The following is a 21,430-nucleotide window of genomic DNA, read 5'->3' as shown; positions in this document are numbered from 1 at the left end:
AACGATATCATCACTTCCACAGTAAAAACTTGCTGCACTCTTTGCGTGTAACGTTGATATTTGACTGTATCTGTTATATTAGGGGATGGCCTGCTTTGCCACACAAGATTTGACTGCAGCATTTGCCAACTACGTTGCACCTCTCCGTCTCCTTCTACCTTACAGAAACTTATCTTATTGGTTCCATGAAGGTGCTGATGGGTTTAAAACAGAAATTCTCAAAACGATCTTGTGGAAATTCACCAGTGCAGGGGATGTGAAATGAAAGCTCAAGTTTTATGTGTTCTTTTCCCTCTTCTTCTGTTATTCCTCCTCTCTCTCTCTCTCTCTCTCTCTCTCTCTCTCTCTCTCTCTCTCTCTCTCTCTCTCTCTCTCTCTCTCTCTCTCTCTCTCTCTCTCTCTCTCTCTCTCTCTCTCTCTCTCTATCTCTCTATCTGTTGCTCTCTCTCTCTCCTGAAGTATGCCAAGTATCTGGAGAGCTACAGCACCGAGGGCGTTCGGCACATCTATAAGAAGGCGTGCACTGTCCACCTTCCCAAGAAACCCACCGTTCACCTGCTCTGGGCGGCCTTTGAAGAGCAGCAAGGTAAAACGTTACGCTGTTGACTTGGTAAACGGATATTAAGGGGTTAATTCACTCAAAAATTATCCCATAATTTATTCACCCTCAAGCCATCCTAGGTGGATATGACTTTCTTCTTTCAGCCGAAAGATATATATCCATATTAAAATATGGATATTTCTCCTACAAAAACGCTTCAGACGGCCTTTATTAACCCCTGGAGCCGTACGGCTGATTTATTTTATAATGGATGGATGCACTTTTTTTTGGACTTCAAAATCTGTCACCATTTAGTTTGTTTGACTGAAAGAACAATGTCATATACACCTAGGATGGCTTGAGGGTGAGTAAATTATGGGATAATTTTCATTTTTTGGTGAATTAACCCTTTAAACAATACAAAAAATCAAGTACCGTATTTTCTGGAATGTAAGTAGATAAAAATGCAACATTAAATGGTGTATTGATCAACGCCAAACCTTAAAACCACTCGCCTCACGCTCCATGTGCAAAATTGGCCTCTTTTCCCACATCCATATTCTCCTCTTTCGCTGCTTCCTTTTTCCAGCGTGGAAAGTCTATTTGAATGGAGGAATCCTGAAACAACACAACTCCACAAATAACATATTTCAAATTAGCAACAAAATTTGTAGAATGCATTTTAGTTTTGCTTGGCATTTATGTTGTCGTTTATAGTGAATGGCATTTATACTTGTATGTTTTTCATTCCTGTTCTAAATATATATTTTATTTTCATTTTTTCTGTAGTGATGGGAACTAAACTAAACATTTTAAAAGATAATTGTGACTCTCAATTGCGTTTTTATTTCTCGCAATTCTGACTTTAATCGCAATTATCTTTTAAAATGTTTTATTCTGTGGCGAAAACCAGCTTGAATCGTTAAATATTTGTAAAAGTTTTGTTTTTACCGATATTTTACATAATTTCTGAAAGTAGTAATAAAATGTGACTTATACAATGTTTTTTTTTCTCTCTCAACAATTCAATTTTGACACGGTGCGACTTATTTTCCAGAAAATCTGGTAATTTGTCAAGTCCAATTTATTTTTATCCCACTTTTCACAATAAATACACATTGTTTCAAAGCAGCTTTACAGAAAATTATGATGTTAATGCTTATATCTGAATATTTTCATGCCTTAAGTTACATTTTATGATGATCAAATAGCTGAGATTGGCAAAACCAGTCAGAAGTTTTAGATCTGTAAGATTTTAAATGTTTTTAAAAGTCTCTTCCGCTCACCAGAGCTGCATTTATACAAAAAAAAAAAAGTAATATTGTGAAATATTATTCCAATGTAAATCAGCTGTTTTCTATGTGAATATAATAGTAAAGTGTAATTTTTTTTTCCTGTGATCAAAGCTGGATTTTCAGCATCATTACTCCAGTCTTCAGGTCATTTGAAATAGAAAGATTATATTTAAAAATAAATGCATTTTTTTTTAACTTTCTATTCGCATAGAAAAGTTATTTTAAATGGTTATATTTAACTATTTTATTTGTATTTTTAATCAAATAAATGCAGCCTCGGTGAGCAGAAGAGACTTCTTTTAAAAACAAAAAATCTACCGATCCAACACTTTTGACTGGTAGTGTGTATAGTATCTCTTTATGTGTGTGTGCACCGCATGCATGCGTGTTTGACACTGATTTCTGTAAAATCTGACAGGCAGCATCGATGAGGCCCGGAGCATCCTGAAAGCGTTCGAGGAGGGCGTCCCGGGACTGGCCATGGTGAGGTTGAGACGGGTGAGTCTGGAGCGCCGGCACGGGAACATGGACGAAGCCGAGGCTTTGCTGCGGGACGCCATCACCAACGGGAAGAACAGCAGCGAGTCCTCGTTCTACGCGGTGAAACTGGCGCGACAGATGGTCAAGGTGCAGAAGAGCATCGGGAAGGCCAAGAAAGTGCTGATGGAGGCCGTCGAAAAAGACGAGGTCGCGTTATTTTCGCTGAATGAACACAAATATTTAAGTATTTTCATTTGTATGCACCAATATAACAATGCATAATCCATTTAATTTGACAAGATTGTTGTTATTTTTTTAATTATTGGAATTTATTTTATTTTTTTATATTTATTGTCATAAATTATTTTTTTTTCCATCTCTGTGATAAATATTGCAGTATAAACAGGGTTTCCGCGGAGTCATAAAAAGTCATAAAACGTCTTAAATTTAATAATAAGAATTTTAGGCCATAAAAAGTCATAAAAACGTCCGGATTTTCCATACAAGGTCATAAATTTCATTTAGCCACGTCTTAAATTGATATGCTCGTTCGTTCGTTGGTTCTACCATTGCCTTTTCCCCCTGAAAATGCGCTGGCGGCATAATGTTAAATGCGCCAAAAGCGGAACGCTCATTTGAAACGCGCGCCACACGGACCATTTACCCGCTCGGCTCCAAGTCCAAACGGCAGCGCAGCGCTAGCTCAATAGAACTGATGCGTTTACTCCGATCGGTCTCGGTCACAAGATCCAGTGAGAAGTGCTTGAATTCAGCGAAGAACACGCTGTCTCAGTGATTTAAACCAGTTTAAAGGCAGATGAAACAGCGCTGACAAACAGAATAAACACTGTGCGCAACGATACAGTCAGAAGGCTTTTCAGTCTACAATCTCCCATCATTTATCATGGATTTACAGTAACATTAGCCTAGTAATATTAACTGCACCATGTGGGATATACATATTGAATTTTATTATATTATTAGTGCTGATAATGTATTAAAGGACTAATGGAATATTTACAGTATTTAATAATGTATTTAGGCTACTGTTTTTCATACATTTCCTGAAGATACGTGCCATCAAAGTTAGGCAACACAAACCTGTTTCAAGACTTGACCCCTATTAGCACATGCAGAAACTAAGTAATTATTTTCCCAATAAAGATATTTATTTTGTTAAGGACAAATGTTTGAATGTCCTACCTCAGATTTGTGAAATGTTCACCTGTTTTAGCAAGTGTTTGTCATTATATTTTCTGACAATAAAGAGTATAGTTAGTTTAAAACCACAATTAACACTCTGGTTTCTACAACTTTAACTTAGAAGCAACAGTCTGCCTTTAAACTTGAAAGAAATAAAGATTTGACATTTACAGTATCGTGATAATTATCGATATTGACTAATATAAAACAATTATCGTGATAATTGCCTTTGGCCATATTGCCCAGCCCTAACTAAAATCTCCCGGTCTATCACAATGGGAAAGTGTACATTTAACGAGCCATGGCTCAAAGATGGTGTGTTTAGTAGTTGGCTCAAGCCCGCTGCAAATAATCAGTATCAAGCATATTGCACACTGGGTAAGAAGGCGTTGGATCTGTCTTTAGGCATTTAAATAATACATCTTGTTACTTTCAACGAAAGTCAATAAAAAAAAAAAAAAACTTTTGAAAAGAATTTTAATGAATTTTTCGTAATTCATGTAGGTCATAAATTTCAATCATAATGGTCATAAAAAGGTCTTAAAAAGTCTTAAATTTGACTGACCAAACCCTGCAGAAACCCTGATAAAAGAACTAGTACAATAGAATTATTGGCATGAGAACATCATTTAAAAAATATATACTTTTACTATTATGTGACATTATACCCATAAATTCTTCATACAGAGACTACCAGTAAAATTTATCATAATTTGGGACCAAACTTTATTCATACTCTTTGAGCTGATCATGTTTTTCTGAAGTGTTTTGTCTTTAATTGCTAATGGTCTTTTTACACGCAGACTGAACACAATGAAGCATTGCTTGGTGATTGGTTGAGCTAAACTGGTATTATCTAATTGTGTAGTTAAATTTAACAGCTGACAGATATTCAACATAATTCATGTGTGAGACAGTCTAACAGAAGGACGGACAAAACCAGTCAAATATCAACTGAGTTCTGCTCATATTTTATTACCATTTTCTAAACTATAGCGAATAAACTGATAATGTGAGAAATGTTGAAGGTAGTGATGGGAAGTTCGGGTTATTTGTGACACGCAATGAATGGGATTATTCATGAATGACCCATCACTAGTTGAAGGTGTCTGAATACACTCAGGTTTGACTGTGTGTGTGTGTTTGCGCCTGCAGACGAACCCGAAGCTGTACCTGAACCTGCTCGAGCTCGAGTACAGCGGAGACGTCCAGCAGAACGAGCCGGAGATCATCGCGTGCTTCGACCGAGCGCTGAGCAGCTCGATGCCTCTCGAGTCACGCGTCACCTTCTCCCAGCGCAAGGTCGAGTTCCTCGAGGACTTCGGCAGTGACATCAACGTGTACGTAACTTTCCTCTATTCTTAAAGGTGCTGTATGTAGTAGCATTTGTACTCTGCTAAAGCATAGAAATACCATGTGTTTGCAGATATTCAGGAAACATGCTAAGATCACGTACTCGTTTCTCTGAAGAACACCTCTACATACAGCCATTTTACTGATTATTTTACACGTTCCGTGTTATCAGTCGTTTTTTGTTTTGGTCTGTGTGACTCCGCCCACTGCCAGTTCAGCCAATAGTATTTCGACACCCCGGGATGCCAGTTGTCGGAAAACACAACCTCAGGGTTTCCGCGGGGTCTTAAATTTAAAGTTCCGAATTTTAAACTTTAAGGCCTTAAAGTCTTAAAAACGGCCAGATTTTCATCCTAGATCTTAAATTTCATTTAGTCAGGTCTAAAGTGTTTACCCTCGTTCATTTCCAGAAACGCTGACCGCAGAAAGTTATTACAAAGTAGCAAAAAAGTATAGAGTTGTAGCCTACACAACGGAGCCCTAGAGCAGGCGTCTCCAACACTTGATCTGAGTTAGCTCGCCAGAGGCCGTTCTCATATCGCGTCTTTGTGCGTGTTCAAGTTTGTTCAAATGTAGGCGCGTGGGCAAGCGTGCTCATAATTGAAGCGACGCGCTAATTTTTTTTACCAGGCGCAACGAGATGAAAAAAATCTAAACTTTTCAGAATGCCGCCAAACGCACCGCAGGTCATGTGACAGGAACCAACCAATCACCCCTGTCCATAACAACACTGAGAGCTCAGTCAACATGAAGGATGGGGGTGCACCCAAACACTACTAATAAATATAAGCTAATGTGTAAATGTCAGTAATTTATCTTTTTTGACTCATTTCTTTCATAAAAAAATATTTAAAGGCTGAAATATGAGGTTTATCTTTGTATAAAACCTTTTTTGTCAACTTTATTTGAACTTGTACATGTTAGTAGATAACATGTTGCAAGACACTCTTTTAAAATCTGGCCATCATTTTTAATGGTATTTTAATGTTTACGTAAACAAAAAGTGCATATTGATGCTAATCAATTTGTTATTTGCTGTTTTTCGACATAAAACTTGTTGAATTGACTTCATTCTGTAGTATTAGTACTTTTTGAACAGGATTCTGTGATAAACGTGATAATTTTGGTCACTTTAATCATCTCATCATTTCCTCTCTAGTTATGATCAACTATGATCAACTAAAATCAACAATAATTGTGTTTTTACAGTATATGCAAAAGTAAAATTTTCTATCAAAAAATATCTCTTTCTCTCTCACACATACACACATCAGATAATCATAGATAGATAGATAGATACTCTTAATGATCCCGAGGTAACTATCTATCTAACTTGGATAATGCGTCGTGTATGTCTTAAATTTCAATCTTTATGGTCTTAAAAAGGTCTTAAATTTGACTTACTGAAACCTGCAGAAACCCTGTAGCCATGGAAACGAACAAACTAGGTCAGAGATTGCAGATTCCACACAACCTAAAAAGCCTCGATCCATCTAAAAATCTTTATGAACGAGAGCATTAAAACGCGGATAAATCTATTCATCAGCTTGCAGTCTGTAAGTGTTCTCGGCTTTCGTTGTCAATTGATCCTTCGCAGGGAGTTTGATTGACAGGCGATCTGACCAATCATAATCCGCCATCCGCTGAATCCGCCTTTTTTTGTCCGACAAAGCAGTCAGGAGAGTTAGTAGATTAACGGAGGATTTGAACTTATAAAACGGAGTGTACTGACGTCTTTCCGCTGTTAAAACAACAACGATCTCTGATATCTTGAATTTGGACTGCAGTACCGGTTTCGACCACTAGCTGTCATTCTTACAGACTGCACCTTTAAGCTTCTTGCACACTGAGTCTTTTCATATGCGTCTTTTCGTATTCGTCATTCGTTGGCTGACTTGTAAAAACACCTCAAAGTGCTACGCATGCGAAAAACGCAGATAATCGAACCCGATCTGAATCTTTGTATGACGGACGAAAGTTTCGGAGGCAGTGTGTAAAGGTGATTGACACAACGTGAGGTCGTATTTTTTAACGTGCAAAAATTTCTGACTCGGTGTGTAGGGACCTTTACTCTGAACATTAGTTTAGGGAAGCTGTGTCTAACTTTACTGTTTTTAACCGCAGGCTTGTGGCGGCATACGAACAGCATCAGCGGCTCGAGACGGAGCAGGAGACGTTAAAGAGGAAAGCAGAGAACGGGTAAGAGACTCACACAGGATCTCCTGCACGCCATTATGTGAATCTGTGCTTATTACTAGTGGTGGATAGGCATGTGCCGGTATTCGGTAATGCGATAAATCGCGGTAATGAATATGCACGATATTGTTATCGCGGGCACTTAAAAATAGCGCGAAAAATAATAATCCGAATTTAGATTTTTAGAACGCGCATTATAGCTTATTTTCCATCAACCGCTTAAACAAACACTGCGTATATGCTGCGCGAAACACGTGCGCACTCTGATGTAAACAATCGCCACGTGTATAAGCATGCGGCCGGTGCACTTCTAGTCTAATGTAAACAGTCCTCACATGGAGAAGCAGCATGGTGGGAGGAGGAACGCCGCCGCATACAGTCTATGGCCGCCGCCGAACTATCCGGATCCATCCCGCTTCTAAAAGCAGAGCTGCCAACTCGACGCATTCAGCGTGAGACTCTTCACACGCTCACGCCACACATCCGTTTTCTCACGCAGAGAAAAATCGCGGAGCAAAGAGGATACGAAGACGGACAAACAAGACAGAGCAGGTTACTTTTGATATGAAACAGAACAATTGTCACATAACGTTACATTTAAACCATTTAATGACCAGCAGCATGTTAGATGACTAAAACTAATAGATAAAGAGGAGTATTTTGCTGAATATGTGCACTGCATTTTTAACATATTTATTATATTTTTACTTGTTTCATTACATAATTGTTATAATGAAAACCACATTATATTTGATTTAATTAGTTATTTGTAACCTTTAATAATACCAGCTGATAGGGCTCTATATGGTTACATAGCATTTTGTGAGATATTTTTTTTTCATGAGAAAAAAATAACATGTGGGCTATCTACTGTAGCCTTCCTAATATTTATCCAAAATTAGTCAATATTGAATCAAGATTTAAATCAAATCCCAAGTATTGAATTGAAATCGTTAAATTTGTGTTAAGCAATAGAAACAGTAGCCTACCAGTCATTGTACCATGTAATCATTGTAACATGTTGTCACTAAACTTAATAAAATTCAGTTTAGTTACTAAATGTTTTGACAATCACAATTACACCTTGTGATGCAAGTTTTATTTATTTTTTACACCACCCCCCAATCCATTTGTTTCTCATGTGCAATTAAAATATCGTGATAATACCGTATACCGTGATAAAAGCTCACTCAATTAATCGCAGCATGAAAATGTGATACCGGCACATGCCTAGTGGTGGAACACATCACAAAATTCACGGTTCTGATCATTTACGGTTATTGAGCCACGGATCGGATCATACCGCATCAAACACTGCTAGCCTAACTGATAAAGTTCAGGCATTATTAAAAACAAGTGAACAGACAGTAATAAGAACAAATACACAAATTACAAGCAGAGATGAAAATTAAATGGTTACGAAGTCTAACAGTATTCAGGTACAGAAATTAATAATTAGGCCTAAATGTAAAAACACTATTTGTTCACTGTAGAAATGAAATAGTTTTATCTTTGTCAAAGCTGTATTTTGTTGTGTTTATTAACATTGACACGGACAACAGTAGGAATATTAGGCTTCTGTCACTTTAGGACCGGATTCACAGATAAAACTGACCTGAACTCTTTCTCTACTCTACACTGATGACAGAGCTGAGACAATACTTACAGTTTTACAATACAGTTTTAAAGAGAAAATACTCAGGAATGGGTTTGACTTCTGAATTTACACATGGTTTGTCTTAAAGCATATTAAAAACAACACATAGACGCATAAACATTATTAAAAGCTGCATTTTCTCCACAGGGGGTCTTTAAATGCAGCGAGTTTTACTCATAAATCTCCACTTCAGCAGATTTGCACACCAAACTAGAGTTTTATTCATATCTATATTCTGACGGTTTGTTCAGATCATTCGCCTCATATACAGGACATTTTATTCCTGAAAACATGTGAAAATGTGTTTGTCTGTGTCGACGGTATTTTCTGCAAAAGAGAAATCCAAAACCCCCTCTGGGAAAAACTTAATACATCAACTACATCAAACAGTAATTATGAATCTGACTTTTCCAAAACAGAAATCTGAACATTGGATAATGTATGCAAATGAGTGCACATTTAATAAGATGGCTAATTTGCATATTTAAAACAACAATTTGAGAGAACTTGTAACAAAAAGTTGAGATGAGTGTTTTGTCTGGTGTGATGCAGCTCAGAGGAGCCGGATGCAAAGAGACAGCGAACAGACGACCAATCAGCAGCCTCGGGTCAGATGATGGACATGCAGGCCAACAATGCAGGATACAACTATAACAACTGGTATCAGGTCAGTTTATCAACGTATAGATGCCTGAACATGGGTCTTTATACAGGGTTCGTACAAGGTGCTTAAAGGTGCAGTCTGTAAGAATGACAGCTAGTGGTGGAAATAGGAACTGCAGTCGAATTCAAAATATTAGAGATCGTCGTTTCTCCCGTCTCCTCAGACTCGACACTCACACCGGTCGCCAGTTTGAGACGCAACAGGAACGAGTGCAGTGGACAATGAAAATCGGCAACATGCAGTATCACCTGACCAAAACAATAACACACGTTCCAGCCTGGAAACACACATTTCAAAGTAAAATATCTGGCTGCAGAAGTGTTTTTCAGAGAAACGAGTGTGTGAACTTATGTTAGCAATATATGCAAACATAGTATGGTATTTTTATGCTTAAGTAGAGTGAAAAAGTTACACACTGCACCTTTAAAGTGCTTGAATTTGACTTTGACTTTGAAATGTAAGTCCTGGAAAACCCTTGAAAACAGCCAAATTTATGAAAGGGTACTTGAAAAGTGCTTGAATTATTGAAGGCAAATATACGTGAAACTAGTGTTTCATTTTATCGATACAACAATCTTTTCACACAAAATCAACGCCGCAGCCCGTCTGATATAGAGCCGTTTCTATGAACTAGAATGAGTGTGATATTCCTCATGAATATCCAAGTATATGTTACCGCTTTCATTCTTCAGCTCAATCATAGCCTATATTGAGGGGAAAAAAATCAGTTTGAATAAGGAAAGTGATATCTTTGTCATAGCATCCTTTCAATGGTTAAAGTCACCGCAGTCATTGCATCTGCTGCACTTTATTTGTACCATTTTGTTTTTATTGGTTTATTTTTATTCATCTATTTAGAATTTGAAGGTAATGGATTTTGTTTGATTAGTGAGATCTCTGGATTCCTTGAAAACCAAAAAGTAGTGCTTGTGCTTGTGTGTAACATTTAGCGGCATTTATCTAGTGGTGAGGTTGTGAATTGCACCCAACAGAAGTTACGCTGGCCGACAGGAAGTGATGTCGTCGTCTGAGACAGCAGAGAGTAGCCAGTTAAGCAATGAGGTTTCTTTACAGAGATGTAAGAAATTAGGTTTACTTAATTATTCAGTAAAACGATGTTATTGCGAATATTATTGTTACCTGTTCATCATTGTGTCAGTGTTTTATTCACCGACTTTAGCTAGCGTGAAGAACAACACAGTGACGAAACCAACTTTGCTGAGCGTTTGTCCGCTCAGGGCTCCTTTAGAAACACGTCGATGTAAGCGGACCCGCGGTGTGTGTAGAGAGAAATGCCTCATTCTAACCTAATAAACACATAACGGTTCATTAAGTAAGGTCTTTATACACCACTGAAAACAGTGTTATGAATATGATATTGCACTTCTGTCAACAGATCCTCCTAAATATTACACAGTTAAACAATGTCCCTTTACAGTACCTGTACGAACTGTATTTATACAACTGTACACTCACAACCATCTGTGTTTTCTCTTCCAGCAATATAATTCGTGGGGAGGTCAGAATTCCTGGGGTCAGTACGGTCAATACGGTCAGTATAACCAGTACTACCCACCGCCTCCCACATAATGACCATCAGGAGTCCTGCATCTTTACACCCGCTCGAACTGCTGCAACACACACACCGTCTCGCATCAGACATTCTGTGTTCTCTTCTGTTGAAAAGTCCGCTTTCCCCCCTTCCCTCTGTCTAAGTGCAACTGAGTTTTTAATGAAGCTTGATTGGTTTAGTGCTTTTGGAGGTTTAGTTGTGTTCGGTGAACGATTTACATTTGTGTGGAAGGAGTGGAGAATGCAACACTTTGAGATGAAATCTGCTCTCCTCAATCAATGTGATCCTATTTTCAGAGATAAACGTGACATGAAGACGTTTTTTTTTATTTTGACTTGGTTTCATAATAAAGAGATTGACATCCTACACGCCTGTGAATGTGGTTCATTTACTCATGCGGCTGTTTGAATGTTTATACTAACATTATAATATCTATACAGGGCTGCCCACTGACACTTTTGATATGAAACTAATTCTCAGATTCTATCAATTTTATTACGAAATTCAAACAATAAATGCTGTTTTGGAGCTTGTAAATGTGACGTGACGGATCGTAGCGCCTCAGTTCAAGCGGCACGTGAACCGATCATCTAAATACGAATAAACAATAGGCATGTTGAAAGATACAGTACAACTTAGCCAAATGTATGCCTCGTACATAATATCGATCAATCAGTGTTTTTCAACCGCGGGGAGGTCAAAAGCTGGAGAACAATATAACAACGTTACATTTACCTCAGGAAAGCCATTAAAGGGATACTCCACTTTTTTTTTTGGAAATAGGCTCATTTTACAACTCCCCCAGAGTTAAACAGTTGAGTTTTACCGTTTTAGAATCCATTCAGCCGATCTCCGGGTCTGGCGGTACCACTTTTAGCATAGCTTAGCATAGATCATTGAATCGGACAAGACCATTAGCATCTCTCTCAAAAAAATGATCAAAGAGTTTTGATATTTTTCCTATTTAAAACTTGACTTCTGTAGTTACATCGTGTACTAAGACCGACGGAAAATGAAAAGTTGCGTTTATTCCTGCGTAATAATCAAGAAACTTTGCTGCCGTACCATGAGTCCAGCAGGCGTAATGATATAACGCAGCGCCTGAAAATAGTCCCCAGCTCGTAGACTATAGGGTCGACTATTTTCAGGCGCTGCGTCATATCATTACGCCTGCTGGACTCATGGTACGGCAGCAAAGTTTCTTGATTATTACGCAGGAATAATCGCAACTTTTCATTTTCCGTCGGTCTTAGTACACGATGTAACTACAGAAGTCAAGTTTTAAATAGGAAAAATATCAAAACTCTTTGATCATTTTTTTGATAGAGATGCTAATGGTCTTGGCCGATTCAATGATCTATGCTAAGCTATGCTAAAAGTGGTACCGCCAGACACGGAGATCGGCTGAATGGATTCTAAAACGGTATAAAAAATAAAAAATTCACAGACAACATATGTTCACATTCATGGCACAATTCAAACGGGACCAGAAAATAATTATTTTCTCCCATTCACTTGCATTGACGGTTTTTCAACTTTGAGGTCCAGCGGGGTTTTACGGAAGGGGTGGGACTTACCAGCTCTATAGGACATAAGTTGACTAGAAAAATTTGCTATACAGAGGACTATTTTGCTAAATATGTGCACTTTTACATATATTTTTTTACTTGTATCATTCAAATAAAACGTTATTATAACAGCATTATATTTAATTTGAGTTGTTATTTTTAACCTTTAATAATACCAGCTGACAGGGCTCTCTTTTTTTTTTTTTTTTTACATCCCCTCCAAAACAACCCCATAATTCTCGCTCCAAGCTAAACTCAAAAGTTGGCAGCCCTGTCTAAACTGTTGCTTTAAATGTACTATTTGCATTTTGTTTAGCAACAAACTAACCGTTTTATTCTATAGCATCTGAGATTGTATATTTCGAGAACTGTCTGATGTCAGTGGAGAAAAGCCAAGGCATGTCACTCGGCGGCCATCTTGGAAACGCCTCAGTCATCTCTCTGAACGACACATCAAATTCTCCAAAGCTGTTCACCAAGCTTGCGATTTTAAGTCACCAATAAAATCTAACAACTGTCTCCTAAATGTTAATCATAACCATAAAACTGCGTTTTTCAGGCTGGACCAGTCATAAGCGCATGCACAGTCATAAGCGCGCGTCTCAGAACAGTGACGAGCTTCTAACGACATTATTCACAGCAGCGCCGTTTTTGATTTATAGCGGGAATGAACTGTTCTGCTGACGAAATTTCGTGAAAATACAGTGAGGAAAATAAGTATTTGAACACCCTGCTATTTTGCAAGTTCTCCCACTTAGAAATCATGGAGGGGTCTGAAATTGTCATCGTAGGTGCATGTCCACTGTGAGAGACATAATCTAAAAAAAAAAAATCCAGAAATCACAATGTATGATTTTTTAACTATTTATTTGTATGATACAGCTGCAAATAAGTATTTGAACACCTGAGAAAATCAATGTTAATATTTGGTACAGTAGCCTTTGTTTGCAATTACAGAGGTCAAACGTTTCCTGTAGTTTTTCACCAGGTTTGCACACACTGCAGGAGGGATTTTGGCCCACTCCTCCACACAGATCTTCTCTAGATCAGTCAGGTTTCTGGGCTGTCGCTGAGAAACACGGAGTTTGAGCTCCCTCCAAAGATTCTCTATTGGGTTTAGGTCTGGAGACTGGCTAGGCCACGCCAGAACCTTGATATGCTTCTTACAGAGTCACTCCTTGGTTATCCTGGCTGTGTGCTTCAGGTCATTGTCATGTTGGAAGACCCAGCCTCGACCCGTCTTCAATGCTCTAACTGAGGGAAGGAGGTTGTTCCCCAAATCTCGCAATACATGGCCCCGGTCATCCTCTCCTTAATACAGTGCAGTCGCCCTGTCCCATGTGCAGAAAAACACCCCCAAAGCATGATGCTACCACCCCCATGCTTCACAGTAGGGATGGTGTTCTTGGGATGGTACTCATCATTCTTCTTCCTCCAAACACGTTTAGTGGAATTATGACCAAAAAGTTCTATTTTGGTCTCATCTGACCACATGACTTTCTCCCATGACTCCTCTGGATCATCCAAATGGTCATTGGCAAACTTAAGACGGGCCTTGACATGTGCTGGTTTAAGCAGGGGAACCTTCCGTGCCATGCATGATTTCAAACCATGACGTCTTAGTGTATTACCAACAGTAACCTTGGAAACGGTGGTCCCAGCTCTTTTCAGGTCATTGACCAGCTCCTCCCGTGTAGTTCTGGGCTGATTTCTCACCTTTCTTAGGATCATTGAGACCCCACGAGGTGAGATCTTGCATGGAGCCCCAGTCCGAGGGAGATTGACCGTCATGTTTAGCTTCTTCCATTTTCTAATGATTGCTCCAACAGTGGACCTTTTTTCACCAAGCTGCTTGGCAATTTCCCCGTAGCCCTTTCCAGCCTTGTGGAGGTGTACAATGTTGTCTCTAGAGTCTTTGGACAGCTCTTTGGTCTTGGCCATGTTAGTAGTTGGATTCTTACTGATTGTATGGGGTGGACAGGTGTCTTTATGCAGCTAACGACCTCAAACAGGTGCATCTAATTTAGGATAATAAATGGAGTGGAGGTGGACATTTTAAAGGCAGACTAACAGGTCTTTGAGGGTCAGAATTCTAGCTGATAGACAGGTGTTCAAATACTTATTTGCAGCTGTATAATACAAATAAATAGTTAAAAAATCATACATTGTGATTTCTGGATTTTTTTTTTTAGATTATGTCTCTCACAGTGGACATGCACCTACGATGACAATTTCAGACCCCTCCATGATTTCCAAGTGGGAGAACTTGCAAAATAGCAGGGTGTTCAAATACTTATTTTCCTCACTGTAAGTGATTTAGGATATTTTTACAGCGGATGCCATTAAAAACACAGCAAGTCTATAATCCCTCACAGCCCCGATTTCAAACCTGTCATGGCGCCGTGCTGAATACGGTCTATGATTGGCTCTTTTATTTAGGAGGCGGGGCTTATTCCGCTAAATCGCGCGTTTCACTGATAAAAGCTTTGCTTATTTCTCATCTTACATTTTTATATCAAAAATATAAATCATGTTTTAACAAATTTTATTTTTGTACTTGATATATTCGGGCTGGTTTTGTTTACCATTGGCCTCTTAAAAATGTGTGTCAGTCAAATTAAAAATCTTAAAAGCCTAATTTTCCTTCTTTCCCAGAGAACGTGAGCGTATGAAAACAGATGATTTTCTTTGGTTTTCCAGCATCTTCTCAACAGTGACTGTATTTGATGACGCTGAGATCATCTATTCATCGAGGGACTGATGCTCAAGAAGGAAACATACACAATAGTAGCCGACATTTTGTACTGGATAATAATTTTAACATTTACTTTTGAAATATAGCCTATATATACTCCGCTATCAAGCAACGTTCTCTCAGTAACTACTGGTTCTCAGTTCTACTGGTTCCTCCAGTAACATTAATAAAGCATTTCTTCAAAATCTTCTGGTCTTTATTAGTGTTCTCAAAATGTTTGCACACATCTGTTCTTTTTTATTTACATTTTTAAAATACATTTTATTCAATTCCACAAGAACTAAATGCATTACATTATTACACATTAAAAACATCACATAGTTATATCAATTTCAGGATACATTTTATTTTATTTTTTTAAATAATTTGTTCCAAAAGGTTTGTGTATACTTTAAAGTAATTATAAAATGTAGGAAATGTGGTTCCCAAAGTTTCCACTTATTTTCTAATAAAATTAACATTGATTCATTTTTGTTGTTGTTTCTCTTTTTTCTTGTTCTTTTTCTGTTTTATGTATGTATGCATCATTGTATAACGTTCAATATCTGCATTTGAGCGAACGCGCACGCATAATGTTAATTTTATTCAATAATAATAAAAAAAATGTAGCCTTGCTGCATACGTCACGATCACGTGGGCCGCGCTTTTCCCAGAGTTCTTTGCGCCGCACATGCGCACTTTCCTTTCCTCGTCCAGTTGTGGAACGACTAGCATCATCCAATGTAAGGCCTGCTAATCAAATCACTTATTTATCGCGTTTATCGCCTTTAATGTACTTTAATCCTGCGTGGACTGCGTTCATAAGCGTTATCGTGTGTTATGTTCAAACCCTGAGGCGAAACATCTCAGTTTAAGCCTTTAAATCGCGTTTATTTCCTCCGGGTGATCCACACGGCGCTCGCGCACGCGACACACTCACTCTTACACGAGTTTCTGCTAATATCTGTCATTAAACATTTATTAAGATGTCATTAAACGTTTAGTCTCATATCTCTTAGTAGATGATAAACAGTTACAGTAACTTTAAGAGAAAGCAGAAAGACGAATATCATGAAAACACGTCCGGGTTTCCGTTATAAAGGACAATAAAACCTGTTTCTGACCATTAAGAAGTATTTATATTTATTATCAGTGCTGAGAACTAGTTATTTACATTTTTATTTAAGGATTATTTGATTATTTGAAAGTTAAAAAGAACATAATTCTTGTAACATTATACATTTAATGCATCCTTGATGAATACAAGTATTAATTTCTTTACAAAAAAATTAAAATAAACATTTGAATTATAGTGTATAATGTTACAAAAGCTTTCTATTTCAGACAAATGCTGTACTTTTAAACTTTATATTCATCAAAGAATCCTGAGAAATAAAATGTATCACAGTTTCATCACAGAAATACATGACTGTTCAGAAACTTGATAATAATCATAAATGTTTCTTGATCATCAAATCCTCATATTAGAGTGATTTCTGAAGGATCATGTGACACTGAAGATTCAGCTTTGATCACAGGAATAAATTACACTTTACTGTATATTCACATAGACAACAGCTGATTTACATTAGAATAATATTTCACAATTTTTACTGTATTTTTATCAAATAAATGCAACTTTGGTGACTTATTTCAAAAACATAAAAAATCGTATCAATCCCAAACTCTTAAATGGTAATGTTTATATATATATATATATAGTTATATAATAATAATAATGAATGGAAAGTTAAAACTTTGGTTTTGGTGAGGTCTGGTTCAGTGAGTTGGTCTGGTCTTATCGGGTCTGGTTGAGTGTGTGTTGATCTGGTGTGTGTGTGTGTGTTTCAGCTCATCATGCAGCTGTTCCTGCGCGCTCAGTCTCTACACACACTCGAGGTGTCCGGACACGAGACCGTCCATGACATCAAGGTGAGCATGAGCCTCAGTGTGTTCTCAGACGTGTGTGTGTGTGCGTGCGTGCTCGCGCTCATGCTGTGTGTGTGTGTGTAGGCTCAGGTCCAGGCCCTGGAGGGTCTGTCTGTGGAGGAGCAGGTGCTTCTGCTGTCCGGATCTCCACTGGAAGACGAACACACACTTCTGAGCTGCGGAGTCACTGAGCACTGCACACTGGAGCTCACCGCCAGACTCCTGGGAGGTACGCTCACTCACTCTCTCTCTCTCACACACACACACTCACTCACTCACTCACTCACTCACTCACTCTCACTTAGTCACTCACTCACTCTCACACACACATTCACACTAACACACTCAGTCACACACGCACACACACACACACACACACACACACACACACACACACACACACTGGAGCTCACCGCTAGACTCCTGGGAGGGACACTCTGCACACACTTACACAGTCACACACACACACTCACTCACTCACTCTCACTCAGTCACTCACTCACACACACACACACACACACACACACACACTTATTCACTGACACACTCTCACACACACACAAACTAACTCACTCACACACAAACTAACTCACTCACTCACACACACACACACACACACACACACACACACACTTATTCACGCACACACACTCACTGACACACTCTCACTCACACACACACACACACACACACACACACACACACACACACAACACACACTATTATGTGTCTTTATCTTGATTATGAACTTTGAATAAAAAATGAACAGCGATTATATTAAACAATGTTTAGTATTGGTAACACATGATAAGCCTCACTGGTGATATATTTGACATATGGGGAGAGAGTTGTGGAAGGCCTATACTTAATGTTAAACATAAATATATAGCAGCAAAGACGACGTCGGCAGTGTTGGCGGCAAAATAGGCTACAGAATAATTCGTTCTGTATTGAGAGGTGCAGTATTTGAAAATCGATAATATTTTTTTAAATTACATTTATATCTGCATTTATGTCAAAACCTAGACATTCAAACATCAAAATGTAATTTATTAATATGTATTCGTGTCAAAATGACATAGAAACATCTTTTCCTATTCAATTTTGCCTGGGAACGCTTCCGACACGCTTGCGTGACGCGTGAAAAATAGGCGTCGGTTCTATTCTAACATGCACTCGATAGCTCGGGCGCGTGTGTGACGCAGGCAGTGTGCTAGCTCTAACCTGTTAACATGGGAGCTGAAATAAAAACGGACACGCCACGCAGCCAGTGTGTCGCCGGCCTTACAAATCTGGAACGCGGTCATTCTTAGAAGTATCGATACTAATACATTTAGGAATCGTGACGTTTTTAATTTCCGAGAATCGCGTTACTTTTGAAGTATCGGTGCACCGTGCAACACTAACACACACACACACACACACACACACACACACACACACACACACACACACACACACACACACACACACACACAGGAACTCACCGCCAGACTCCTGGGAGGTACACACACACTCACTCACTCACTCTCACACACACATTCACACTAACACACTCAGTCACACACACACACACACACTGGAGCTCACCGCTAGACTCCTGGGAGGTACACTCACACACTTACACAGTCACACTCACTCACTCACTCACACACACACACACACACACACACATTCACACTAACACACTCAGTCACACACACACACACACACACACACTGGAGCTCACCGCTAGACTCCTGGGAGGTACACTCTGCACACTGCACACACTTACACAGTCACTTTCACTCAGTCACTCACTCACACACTCACTCACACACACACACACACACACACACACACACACACACACACACACACACACACACACACACACACACACACACACACACTTATTCACTGACACACTCTCACACACACACAAACTAACTCACTCACACACACACTTATTCACTGACACACTCTCTCACACACACACACACACACACACACACACACACACTTATTCACGCACACACACTCACTGACACACTCTCACTCACACACACACACAACAAACATGTTTATATTTTATTAATTTATTATTTATAAATATATGTATTGATTTATAATTTATAATTAAATATTTCAATTATTAATGTTATATACTCTATAATTTAACTTATTCATTTATAATTTTATTGTAATTAATTCATAATTTATATATATATTCATTAGTATTTCAGTTCATCTGTATGCTCTCAGATCCATGGCTAATGTTTCCTGTGTTTTACCAGAATGTTCTCAGTTCTCAGTTGTAATGTGTGTGTGTGTGTGTGTGTTCAGGTAAAGTTCACGGATCTCTGGCTCGTGCCGGTAAAGTAAGAGGACAGACACCCAAAGTGAGTCGTGTGTTTATTATTATTCTGAAATCAAATGTATTTCCTGTATTTTCCTCAGATGCAGTTCTGTTGGCTAACTCCAGTTCTGTGTGTGTGTGTGTGTGTAGGTGGACAAACAGGAGAAGAAGAAGAAGAAGACGGGCCGCGCCAAGCGTCGCATCCAGTACAACCGTCGCTTCGTTAACGTGGTTCCCACATTCGGGAAGAAGAAGGGTCCCAACGCCAACTCCTAAACCCTGATCATGATCACATGACCCATCACTGATCACATGACCCATCACTGATCACTCTCTCTGGAGAACATGTGCTCACAATAAAGATGCTTGAGCTGACACGGGTCTCTTTCATTCAGGCTCACTGTGCATGTCATGTGATCCATGAAATATCTATATATTCATCTCTTTTATAGTGTGTATATAAGGAAACATTGTAGTGCAATCACAGATTTATGGAAAATACATGCATATATATACACACACACACACAAAATGTGTGTTCTTATAATGGGCCAAACAAAAAATAATTATATGTAAATTGTGAATATATAGATACAAATCTGAATATCTATTTATAGGCCTGAATATATAAATGTAAATCCAAGTATATAGTTATGTCAGAATATAGATTTATGCATCCTGAATATATAGTTATAACTCAGGATATATAAATGTAAATAATGAATATATAGTTATAACACTGGATATATAAATGTAAATAATGAATATATAGTTAAAACTTTGGATATATAAATGTTAATAATGAATATATAGTTATAACACTGGATATATAAATGTAAATAATGAATATATAGTTAAAACTGGATATATAAATGTAAATAATGAATATATAGTTATAACTCTGGATATATAAATGTAAATAATGAATATATAGTTAAAACTCTGGATATATGTAAATAATGAATATATAGTTAAAACTCTGGATATATAAATGTAAATAATGAATATATAGTTAAAACTGGATATATGTAAATAATGAATATATAGTTAAAACTCTGGATATATAAATGTAAATAATGAATATATAGTTAAAACTCTGGATATATGTAAATAATGAATATATAGTTAAAACTCTGGATATATAAATGTAAATAATGAATATATAGTTAAAACTCTGGATATATAAATGTAAATAATTAATATATAGTTAAAACTCTGGATATATAAATGTAAATAATGAACATATAGTTAAAACTGGATATATAAATGTAAATAATGAATATATAGTTAAAACTCTGGATATATAAATGTAAATAATGAACATATAGTTAAAACTGGATATATAAATGTAAATAATGAATATATAGTTAAAACTCTGGATATATAAATGTAAATAATGAATATATAGTTAAAACTCTGGATATATAAATGTAAATAATGAACATATAGTTAAAACTCTGGATATATAAATAATGAATATATAGTTATAACTCTGGATATATAAATGTAAATAATGAATATATAGTTATAACTCTGGATATATAAATGTAAATAATGAATATATAGTTACAACTGGATATATAAATGTAAATAATGAATATATAGTTATAACTCTGGATATATAAATGTAAATAATGAATATATAGTTAAAACTCTGGATATATAAATGTAAATAATGAATATATAGTTATAACTGGATATATAAATGTAAATAATGAACATATAGTTATAACTCTGGATATATAAATGTAAATAATGAATATATAGTTAAAACTCTGGATATATAAATGTAAATAAAGAATATATAGTTAAAACTCTGGATATATAAATGTAAATCTAAATGTAGTTTTAACTGAATATATTAATACAAATCTTGAAAATAGTTATAATTCTGAATAT

General features: G+C 37.3%; 2 protein-coding genes across 4 annotated transcripts in view; both read left to right on the top strand.

Annotated features, from left to right (window-relative positions):
* Positions 1-15,752, top strand: part of prpf39 (PRP39 pre-mRNA processing factor 39 homolog (yeast)) — a 28,478-nt gene extending 12,726 nt beyond the window's left edge. The window contains exons 9-15 of one of the 3 annotated variants that reach the window (XM_084433183.1): positions 460-586; positions 2,255-2,523; positions 4,675-4,859; positions 6,997-7,071; positions 9,278-9,392; positions 10,890-10,941; positions 15,186-15,752. In XM_084433183.1, coding sequence (XP_084289309.1) covers positions 460-586; positions 2,255-2,523; positions 4,675-4,859; positions 6,997-7,071; positions 9,278-9,392; positions 10,890-10,941; positions 15,186-15,202 — 840 coding nt within the window. In that variant the 3' untranslated portion in view covers positions 15,203-15,752. Of the gene's footprint in view, positions 1-459; positions 587-2,254; positions 2,524-4,674; positions 4,860-6,996; positions 7,072-9,277; positions 9,393-10,889; positions 11,329-15,185 lie in introns of those variants that run through there. The other 2 variants (XM_084433184.1, XM_084433182.1) reach the window with 2 other exon arrangements.
* Positions 15,753-15,929: 177 nt separating this feature from the next.
* faua (FAU ubiquitin like and ribosomal protein S30 fusion a) lies at positions 15,930-19,906 on the top strand. Its single transcript, XM_084432671.1, has 5 exons — positions 15,930-16,007; positions 17,116-17,196; positions 17,278-17,422; positions 19,519-19,574; positions 19,682-19,906. The coding sequence occupies exons 2-5, from the start codon at positions 17,122-17,124 to the stop codon at positions 19,805-19,807; spliced, it is 402 nt and encodes a 133-aa protein (XP_084288797.1). The 5' UTR covers positions 15,930-16,007; positions 17,116-17,121; the 3' UTR covers positions 19,808-19,906.
* Positions 19,907-21,430: the final 1,524 nt, after the last annotated feature.

This window comes from Rutilus rutilus, assembly GCF_951802725.1.
Source record: "Rutilus rutilus genome assembly, chromosome: 15".
NCBI classification, from domain to species: domain Eukaryota; kingdom Metazoa; phylum Chordata; class Actinopteri; order Cypriniformes; family Leuciscidae; genus Rutilus; species Rutilus rutilus.
This window is presented reverse-complemented; position numbering and strand designations above follow the sequence as displayed.